Below are 11,123 nucleotides of genomic sequence, written 5' to 3'. Positions count from 1 at the left end.
GTACTGAGTGTTCTCCGTGCCACCCATCAGTGATTTTATTGCTGTTGCTGGTCTGTGTATTTATTGCAGAAGCAGGCTCTACCTTTACAGTAAACATGAGATTAAAAAAAAAAAAATATATATATATATATACATACCTGGGGCTTCCTCCAGCCTCCATGGTCCCTTGCTGTCCCTCCTTGGATCCTCCACTAGGCGGCCCGGAAATTCCACCAGTCCAGGGGAACACAACACCCCCCCCCCCCCTGAGCATTCTGTGCCCAGCGGAAAGATCTAGGTGGCCTGGGAGGACGGCAAGGGACCTTTAAAGTGGATCTGAGATAAACTTTTACTCATTGCATAATTGTGTTCCTTTCATATAGTTTATAGAGCATTCCTCAAGCCAAATACTTGTTTTGTTTTGTTTTAATACTCTAATTCCCTATAAACTAAACAAGCCTCGCCCACGGTTTCTTTTGTGCCTTGGCACTGTAGCAAGGGCTTATGGGAGCTTAGTCTAGGCAGGAGGAGGAGGAGGTTACTAGCCATTGATTTCAGAGGCAGAGGGGAGGAGGGGACTGAATTTACACACAGGCAAGCTGATAGCATCTCCAGCCCTCAGCCTGTGACAAACAGAGTATGGCTGCCCTCATTGTATCACAGGAATAAATAATCATAAACTGTTGAAGCTGTTTGCAGCTAGATATGTTGTGTAAACTAAATTTTAGATAAGATATATAGTCAAGTTACTTGTTATAGTTTTTCATCTCGGATCCGCTTTAAGCTTGAAGGGGGCTGGAGGAAGTTCCAGGTATGTATTATTCGATTATTTTTCATCACAGGTACACTTTAATCTGTTCCCTACTGTTCCTACCTGTTTTCAAAGGTCTGATTTGCCCACGTTGGCCGTGCACAGTCTATTATGGCCCTCTAGGCCAATCCAATTGATCCCTATCAGATTAGAAGTCAGTTGGATAGTGATTGATTCCTACACCAAAAAGAAAACTCAATTTCAACAGGAATGTACTGAGCATCAGTTAAACTGAAAACATACTGCTCCATGCAGTGCAATGCTATGGGCTAGTCACCCCCCCCCCCCCCCCTTCCCTCCTTAAACAGATTATCCAACATGTACAGTGAAGGTGGCCACACACCATACAATGTTTTAAATATCTGTGCAATTCAAGAATTACAATCAATTTTTCTGACTGATTGTAACAATTCAAAAATCTAACCAATGTACCACACACCTATGTTACATTTTTCCCCAATCATAAATAACATAATTGAAAGCTCAGCAAAAAATGATTGGAACTGTACATCAAGTAATTGACAATCTCTCACACACCATACAATTCTTGGTAAAGCCTTTAGTTTTAGTAGTCTGAGTCACACGGAAGCAGGAGATTTGGGCGCATGAGACAAGTGGACAAAAAGGGCGCCCCATTCACTCCCATTGTAATATCGTTTAATGGGCGCCGAACAGGGAAAAAAAGGCGCTGGAGATTATTAACGTTTTACAAACGGCGCCCGGAGATTTTTAAGGTTTTATAACGGTTTGTGATGATTTAACTCTACAAAATGAGCCTGTGACGAATAACGTTTATAAAGATACTAAATCACTATTTCTAAAACATTATTATCCACCTAAAAAATTAGTTAAATTTTTTTATTTACATTTTTTATTTATTAATGTTTGTAAAACATTATTATCCATAGGGGGTCTTAGGTTTAGGCACCAACTGGGGGGTCTTAGGTTTAGGCACCACCAGGGGGGGTCTTAGGTTTAGGCACCAACAGGGGAGTCTTAGGTTTAGGCACCACCAGGGGGGGTCTTAGGTTTAGGCACCAACAGGGGAGTCTTAGGTTTAGGCACCAACAGGGGGGTCTTAGGTTTAGGCACCACCAGGGGGGTCTTAGGTTTAGGCACCACCAGGGGGTCTAGGGGTTAGGTACAGGGAGGGTTTTTAATAAACGTAAATATAACTTTCAGTTTAGAAACAGGAAAGATTAACGTTTTAAGAATTGCCGATCTCATACACATTATTTAATGATTTATAAATTCTTAAAACACTATTTGTAAACGAAATTCTACACAATATTTCTATAAACGATAATACTGCTTATCGTTTACACCACGCGCCCTTTTTTCCCGACGCCCTTTTTTGATGTACGCGAGTCACACACTTGTAACAAGCATGCAGCCAGTGGCGTCAGACCAGTCACAGCATCTGAAATGCATGCTCATTCTCGGCCAGTGGCTAAAACTATTAGAGACAGAGTGTCTGCGCAGCAGCCAGGCAACAAGCACTGTTTATAAGATGAACATAGCAGCCAGTCTATTTGAAACACTCCTTTACTTACATGAGAATGAAGGGTGAGTGTTCTGACAGCTGCAGCCATCACTGCTTGCCAACAGACTCATGGTTTTGACAGAGAGCAGGCAGAAGAGGATACATCATTTTGTTACATTTGCAAAGATGGCAACATTACTCTGTATTCCCTCCACTAGGTCATTAAGTGATGTATGAAAAAGGATTGGATCTAAAACTGACCCTTGCGGGACTTCACTGCTAACAGTTTCCAGTTTCCTAGCACTCCATTTACTAGCACTCTTTGCCTTCTATCCCATAATCAGTTCTCTGTCCGTGTCCTAGTCCCTGAATTCTCAGCTTCTGCATTAGGCTATTGTCTGATAGGGTGACCAAACACTCTAAAAAGAACACAGAGAGGATGAGAGCCCATGCCCAGAGACAATGGAGCAGTATGTCTCAAAAAGAGTGATGGAAAACAAAAATTATTAGGGTAGATTGCACAAGGGGGCAACCAACCGCTGAAAATCTATAAACCGCTCCATACCTAGCTCTGATACAACTCTGGCACTTTATTTGGCCCGAGGAAGTGGTTGCATACCCATGAAATGCATTGCCTGATTTGATTAAAATTCATTGTTATATGAACTTGTCATTATTGAGGTACGCCACCTTCATTTTTCTATTTTTAGCAGTTTTTAACTCAGTTTTATCTACTTCTGGTTGCGTCTTACCCCCTTTAGGCTATTGTGGGTAATAGTGAGTGCCCTTGCAAAGTATACTACAGCTGTTACTTTCCACAAGATATAAAATTTGCATTTATCGCTTCATAAAAGCTGAGCTTTTAGGCGACAAGACCTGTCTTTAGTAAACGCATGCCAAAAGTGGCATAGCTAAGGAGTTATGGACTCCTGTTTTACATTGGGCCTCCCAAGCACTCGAAACTTACAATTGATGCAGCGCACCAAAACCTGCCAAGGACAACCACAGTGTCTGAGGTGCAAGAAGGGGGTGGGAAACAGCTTTGTAACCACCCTGGCGTTCTATTAAGATCGCCAGGGCGGCTGCGGGAGAGCTTTTTTTTTATAAAAAAAAAAAAAAACTATTACATGCAGCTAACTGAAAGTTGGCTGCATGAAAGCCCACTAGAGGGCGCTCCAGATGCGTTCTTCTGATCGCCTCCGGCGATCAGATGTAACAAGGAAGGCCACAATGAGCAGCCTTCCTTGTTTCGCTTACCTCGTCGCCATGGCGACGAGCGAAGTGACGTCATGGACGTCAGCCGCCTCCGATCCAGCCCTTAGCGCTGCGCTGGGTTCGGCGGCTGGGGGGACCCGCTGCGGCGGCGATCAGGTAGCACACGCGGCTGGCAAAGTGCCGGCTGCGTGTGCTCCTTTTTATTTGACCAAAATCGGCCCAGCAGGGCCTGAGCGGCAGCCTCCGGCGCTAATGGACGAGCTGAGCTCGTCCATACCGCCCAGCAGGTTAATGGTAAGTACTATTCAAAGCATCTATAGAAGTGATTATTACAAGCCCAGGACCAATAAAGAGTTAATACTGCGGTTGAGGGAGGAGTCTATGGGGCCCCCGTGCAGTCAATACCTCTGCAACCCCTATTGCTACACCACTGTATGCCAATGATGGAAAGATAGATTACTGTATACACTCGCGTATAAGCCTAATTTTTCAGCATAAAAATGTGCTGAAAAGTTACCCCCTCGGCTTATATGCGAGTCAGTGGAGCAAAACAGATGGTGGAGCAGGTTAATGGCAGAGGAGCGTAAGGATTGTGCACTAGTCATCCTGCTCTTACCATCTTGCGCCCTGCTGTGTCTGCGCCCTCATCCCCTGCAACATGGTGTGTAAAGTGCGCTGCTCAAGAATACCTGTGCCCCCTGGCTTGTGGAGCGGAGCATGCAAGCAATGTGTTAGCGGTGCAATGATCGGGGATTCTTCCTGTGTGGCAATCGCTGTGTCTCATATCTATGACGCCATCTAGTGGCTTCTTGAGACACAGCTGTATGATCCTGGGGCACATCTGGCTATGGGTAGGAGGCTGACTTGTACTGAGGGAACCTCTGGCTACTGTGGAGGGGGGCTATATTGGGGAAGGGGCTTATACGCGAGTCAATCACTTTTTCATCGTTTATGAGGTTTTTCATAGTTTCGGCTTATATGCGAGTATATACGGTATTCTGTGCTGTACCATTTAAAAGAATGTCACATAAAATACATCAAAAGTACCTGAAATTGGGTCTATAATTCTCATCCATTATATGAAAAAGCAGAAGGAAAAAAAAACATGCAACAAGACGATTATCCCTAAAGTTTTATTGTTTTTCTTTCCAGAGTATTAACAGAAAAATCTTCCCTCCCCAGTCCCCCTTTTGTACAAAACAAAAATAATGAGAACGCACTTAATTATCTTTAAACTGTCACTAAACCAATGAATCTGTTACAAAACACATTTTTTTTAAATTTTCAATTTAACCTACAAAAAAACATTTTTTTTCGGGTTTTAAATATTGTCAATATAGGAAAAAAAAAAAGAATTTCTTTTTTTTTGTAACGTAGCTCACATCCTATTTTTTTTTTTTTCATAGTGCTAAAAATGCACTAAAAGTTTGCCTCTCACTGTGCGTTCAACTGGCACAGAAAGAATCTACACTTCCCCAAAAAGAGAAAAAAAAAACTATTTTGAAGAAATAACAAAAACATAATTAAAGTAACTTGGGGGATTTTTTTTTACTGTTTCTTAAAACGGGCCCCCCAAAAAATAATTGTTGTACAAACTAAAACGAATAGCTAAAATACAATTTACGTACAGGCAAAACGACCATATAACTGCTTCCTTGTCTCCTCTACATGCTAGGCCAATTCAGAATTACCAGGGCAAAGACTACATCATTATTTTAGGTTTAAAGGGGTATGTGTGGTGTTTTTGTCTGTTTCAATTACTTATTAGATTTACTGCTTAAAAAGAAATACATTTTTAATGTTAGGTAGTGAGGAGAATTCAGTTGTTTCAGTGCCACCTGCCGGACTTCACACTTGTTTTGCTTTACTGTTGCATGATAAAGTATAGCAACAAAATCTGACAGTCCCACCATCAACAAGTGCAACAAACGCATGTGAAATTTGTAATGTTTCATATTTTCCAAAGTAAAACATTTCAAATATATTTCTAGAACTGTAAATAATAAATAAGAAAAAAATATAAAGGGCGCTATGCCTTCCCTAAAAAAAGAATTTCACTTTTATGACGTATCTGGTACTATAAAGGGCTGGTGGAAATGGACTTTTTTGGCTCCAGTTTACATTTAGTTTGACATCAATTCATGTGCCAACTGTACCATTAGATGAGAGTCTGGAGCCAGGCTGTTGTCAACCTGAATACAAAATGACATCAAATAAATGTTAAACCGACCGTAGACCAAAGTCAAAGGTCCGTGTACACTAGACCTAAAACACTAGTAAAGAGCACTCATGTACCATTAGATGAGAGTCTGGAGCCAGGCTTTTGTCAACCTGAATACAAAATCACATCAAATAAATGTTAAACCGACCGTAGACCAAAGTCAAAGGTCCGTGTACACTAGACCTAAAATACTAGTAACGAGCACTCATTACTACTAAGTTTTCTTTTACATCTGTATGGGCTTTGAAAACATCCATTAAGCCAGGTTCACATTGATGGTATGAGGGTTGGAAACCGCTGTCTTCCATCAACGAATTTGAAGCCCAACCCATACAAGTGTTCTGGGAGGGCACTGTTGAGGGCAGTGTAAAATCTGCAACTTGTGGTGTTAAGGTTGCAGCAGCCATCCTCAGTAGCATTTGTATATACGGGAGTGGTCGTTCACAGTAAACAAGGGAGGTGTGGTGAGGAGACCGTGTGGTGAGGAGACCAATCAACTGTGTAGTCCTGCCACCCCAGGATCACAGACAACGATCTTGAAAACCGCTATATGTAGTTTTCCAGGCCGTTGCACAGCAGCCAATGATAAAGTAGACTTTTAGAAAACCAGGAATTGGAGACGAGGTCAATGGCTGCCTAATAGATTCTGCATAGCCGACATGTAGGGAAAACACTGTACACAGGAAGCTTAGTTCACCATAATGCCCAGGGAGTCACCAGGACCCTCCACAGATCGTATTAAAGCCCTGACAGAGTCTCTAAGTCCTCACCGCTTACATTTGGCTGAAGGTTTCACGCCTATTATATTTTGTACTGGAGAGGCTAAAACAATCAACTTGTTTGGGTACTATGGACAAAACCTCATTACATGCTCTTACTTTTTATTATTTTTCACAGTTCTCATTTTTGAATGGTGTCAGTTCAATATCAACTCAGGGCCCTTGTGAAGGCAAAAACCTGTCACTCACAGCTACCAGATTCAGTACGGTATTCCAATTCGGGGTGTTTTAGTCAAAACTAGGTGCCAATAAGTTGCACAAGGCAGCCAAGACACTTCCAGAATGGGCTTAAGAGTTCCCATCATCTGTATAAAATGGACGACATGTCAGCCATTTTGTAAAGCAGCAAAAATTCGTGGAGATGCCATGTCATCATATTCAGAGATTTAACATTCCTTGTTTCCTTTAAAGTTGCACCGTTTTTAGTTTCAGTTAAGATGAAAACTAATCTTTTCCATCTAGTGTCAGTGTACATAACTTGATACAGACAGCCAATGTCCGTTTGATATGATCAGTACAGAAGAACTCTAAAGCACAGAGTTGTCCATAGCAACCAATTCAAGTTTGACTTGTGTACTTAGAAGAGTGTAAAGGGAAATGCCTGAATGGTTAATAAGTCCAAAAGACTGCTGCTCTTAAAAGTGAGCTTATCAGGTCTCCGGGTGTTGTAAACTGCCATGCTGGTTAAGCGGAGATACCACAAGCTGTCTGTAAGCACATCGGTTATGCACCAAATCCTTTCCTATGCATCTGGGGATGCACCAGTCTCAAGCCCACACCAGACATTCTCCTCATATGTACCTTTGTCCAGAATCCAATTACTGGCTGAACTGCTCTCACTCGGTAGTACAGGAATAGGGGGCCACAGAGGTCATAACTGTGACAGAGGGTCTGTCTTCAGCCACAAACCATTGGTGATACATTGCTAATGCAAAACCACAATGTGTATGGCGGCAAACCTTAAAGGATACCTGAAGTGACATGTGACATGATGAGATAGACATGTGTATGCATAGTGCCTAGCACACAAATAACTATGTTGTGTTCCTTTTTTTTTTGCTCTGCCTGAAAGAGTTAAATATCAGGTATGTAAGTGGCTGACTCAGACAGGAAGTGACTACAGTGTGACCCTCACCGATAAGAAAGTCCCCCTTTCATCTCTTTCCTGCTCTCAGAATCCATTTTCTGCTAGGAAAGTGTTTTAAAGGTGGAATTTCTTATCATTGAGGGTCACACTGTAGTCACTTCCTGTCTGAGTCAGGACTGAGTCAGCCACTTACATACCTGATATTTAACTTTTTCAGGCAGAGAAAGAAAAAAAGGAACACAGCATAGTTATTTGTGTGCTAGGCACTGTACATACCCATGTCTATCTCATGTCACTTTGGGTATCCTTTAATAAAAGCCATGTTAGACCTGGATCAGCCACTTCTCTCCTCCGGACGATTTGTAACGGACATTCTGCCTCATGTGCTGTGGTTTTAGAGCGATGTATCTGTTCCAGGTCTGAGACAAGGCATGCACAATGCACTCATAAGCTCTACATCATTAGATAGGTTTATAGCACTATGGTGGTGGTGGTGGCAGGACTGGCATTGTAGGATGAAGTACAGAGGCAGTTAGTGGGTAGCAGTACTGGTGAAAAGAACAGTCCTGCGTAGTAGGGTATTGTGGGATTATTGGGTGTTAACACTCATGCAATATATACATTAGGGTCAGCAATCACCTAATTACACTACTACTGTAATTGGTTTGTGGATAGATCATCAGGGCTGTGGAGTCGAGGAGTCTTGAGTCAGCAATTTTGGTTATCAGGAGTCGGTGGTTTCAATAAATTGAGGAGTTGGATGATTTTTGTACCGACTCCACAGCCCTGGTAAGTATGAGACTAAGGAGTCAGAGTCCAGGAGTTGGAGCAATTTTAGGTACCTGAAGTCGGTAGTTTCAGTAAACTAAGGAGTTGGATGATTTTTGTACCGACTCCACAGCCCTGGTAAGTATTAGACTAAGGAGTCAGAGTCCAGGAGTTGGAGCAATTTTAGGTACCTGAAGTCGGTAGTTTCAGTAAACTAAGGAGTTGGATGATTTTTGTACCGACTCCACAGCCCTGGTAAGTATTAGACTAAGGAGTCAGAGTCCAGGAGTTGGAGCAATTTTAGGTACCTGAAGTCGGTGGTTTCAATAAACTAAGGAGTTGGATAATTTTTGTACAGACTCCACCGCCCTGTAGGAGATAGTTCCAACTAGAGGATGCCAAGGCCTCTGTTCAGTGTGTGCTTGAGATTGGTGCTTGCTCAAGGTACACAGAAAAATATCTGGAGCATAATACATTAATTAGGGCACCTTGTGGGACCTGCACTTTCGTTAGCATTATTGCTTTGCAGACACTATGCACTCCAGTAGCTTTCCTTTAAAAACCTTCAGTCCTAAGGCTTCCTCTGCTGCCCCTTTACCATGAACCACAGGATGAAACCAGTAGCATAAAGGAGACCAAATTTGCTGAGGTCAGATTTCAGCAATTCAAAGGTTACAAGGAGTAAGACATATTGATATAGCAGCACTGTTTGGACAGGACAGAGGTCCTTCTCCCCTTCTAGGAAAGCTCTACCTTCATGCAAGCCAAGTTCATTTACTGAAAAGTACAAATTGGTGGTTTTGGCAAAGCTTACTTAGATGAGAGGAGGAGAAAATACTGCCATTCGAACATGTGAAATTGGCTCGAGCCAAAGAGGAGCTAGAAAGAAATGAAATGAGCAGTGGCCTTAGACTTCGAGACTTCGGTAGGGTTTGTAATAGACTGCCGAGGAAGAAATATGGTTTTGTAGGCTGCCGAAACAGATTTGTTGAAAATGAAGAACAAAAAAAATAATCCTGCGATTCCCAAGGCAGCCATCTTGTCCCTCTTTGTCACAGTTTAGAAAGCAAGAGAGAAAAATTGGTTGCCACGAGAAACGTAAAGAGAGTACTCGTTCAGACACTGATCCGTGAGGCCCATCACTTATAATAAACATGGTTCCACAAAAAAAAAGAAATGTCAGTTTGAGAACAGAAAACTGAAAATCACATCGAATTCCTCCCAAGTCGAAAAGTAGGAAGGGTTCACGGTGCCACAACTGTGAATTGTGAATTTTACATGGAGGAGAGTCATGCTCCAAGATACCCTATGAGACCGTTACAGCCCTGAAGCGGTTTAAAGAGTACCGGTCACTGACATGCCTGAGGTGGCTTTTTTTTGTCCACTAAACCAGAGCACAGAAAGTATCAAATCATGAAGGTCTTCTAACATCACTGGTTGCCTCCAGAAGTCTGTGATATTTGCTTGGATGTACAGGCCAGACCAGCTGCACGCTTAGAAATACTGGATTAGCACGTAGGACGGCTGCCTACAAGAGTGGAAGTGACGGGTACTCTTTAAACAGATCAGTCCCGCTTCCAATTTTGCTTATTAAAACGATCAGTTCTCGCTCAATTAGAGTCCGAGTCAGAGGAGTCTCCTGAAGAGGAGGAAGAGGAACTGGAACCGGATTCATTATCATCATCCTCTTCATCGTCGTCTTCCTCCTCGTCTTCATTCTGCGAGAAGAAAATGTAAAGGTTAAAATCTGGTGTATACTCTACCGCCACTTACTACAAACTCTGAAACCATGCATTTACCTCCTCTCCATCCTCACTGTCCTCTTCACTGCTAGAATCAGAGGAGTCTCCATCAGAAGAGTCATCCTTATCATCATCGTCATCTTCATCGTCGTCATCATCATCATCGTCGTCGTCATCATCATCCTGAATGAACACAAGAAGATCCCTTTAATCTTAAAGCGAGAGACTCCGTAACAAAAATTGCATCCTGTTTTTTATCATCCTACAAGTTCAAAAAGCTATTCTAATGTGTTCTAGCTTACTGCAGCACGTTCTACTATCACCATCTCTGTAATAAATCAACTTATCTCTCTCTTGTCAGACTTGTCAGCCTGTGTCTGGAAGGCTGCCAAGTTCTTCAGTGTTGTGGTTCTGCTATGAACTCCCCCTTCCAGGCCCCTGTATGCACACTGTCTGTGTGTTATTTAGGATTAGAGCAGCTTCTCTCTTCTCTCTTATCTTTTACAAGCTGGATAAATCGTCCTCTGAGCTGGCTGGGCTTTCACATACTTAGGAATTACAGACAAGGGCAAAGCTGTTTGCAGGAAGAAACAAGCAGCCTGAAACTTCAGTGCATGAGAACAGGGGGAAAGAAACACACAAATAATCTCTTGAGATTCAAAAGGAAGGCTGTATACAGCCTGCTTGTGTATGGATGTATTTTCTATGTGTGGACATACTGTACATCAACCTACTTCCTGTTTTGGTGGCCATTTTGTTTGTTTATAAACAAACTTTTTAAAACTGTTTTTAACCACTTTTAATGCGGCGAGGAGCGGCGAAATTGTGTCAGAGGGTAATAGGAGATGTCCCCTAACGCACTGGTATGTTTACTTTTGTGCGATTTTAACAATACAGATTCTCTTTAAAGCTGAATTGTCACCGTAAAAATCAAATTTCAACAGCAAATGGTCTGAGTGTATTAAGTGATAAAGATGCTAATCCTGCATTCAAAACTTTCAAAACTTTTTCTGCTGTTATGGTTTGGAGTTATCACAT

General features: G+C 42.2%; 1 protein-coding gene across 6 annotated transcripts in view; it reads right to left on the bottom strand.

Annotated features, from left to right (window-relative positions):
* Nucleotides 1-7,801: 7,801 nt before the first annotated feature.
* The window catches only part of UBTF (upstream binding transcription factor), a 41,437-nt gene continuing 38,115 nt past the window's right edge, over nucleotides 7,802-11,123 (bottom strand). For all 6 annotated transcript variants that reach the window (XM_068264281.1, XM_068264279.1, XM_068264284.1 and 3 more), the window contains exons 19-20: nucleotides 10,143-10,268; nucleotides 7,802-10,061 (exon numbers count right to left, since the gene is read on the bottom strand). In XM_068264281.1, the coding sequence (XP_068120382.1) occupies nucleotides 9,954-10,061; nucleotides 10,143-10,268 (234 nt within the window). In that variant the 3' untranslated portion in view covers nucleotides 7,802-9,953. The remainder of the gene's footprint in view (nucleotides 10,062-10,142; nucleotides 10,269-11,123) is intronic.

The sequence above is a fragment of the Hyperolius riggenbachi genome, chromosome 12 (genome assembly GCF_040937935.1).
Source record: "Hyperolius riggenbachi isolate aHypRig1 chromosome 12, aHypRig1.pri, whole genome shotgun sequence".
Classification (NCBI taxonomy): Eukaryota; Metazoa; Chordata; class Amphibia; order Anura; family Hyperoliidae; genus Hyperolius; species Hyperolius riggenbachi.
Note: the sequence above shows the minus strand (reverse complement) of the source record. Positions and strands in the feature narration are given on the sequence as shown.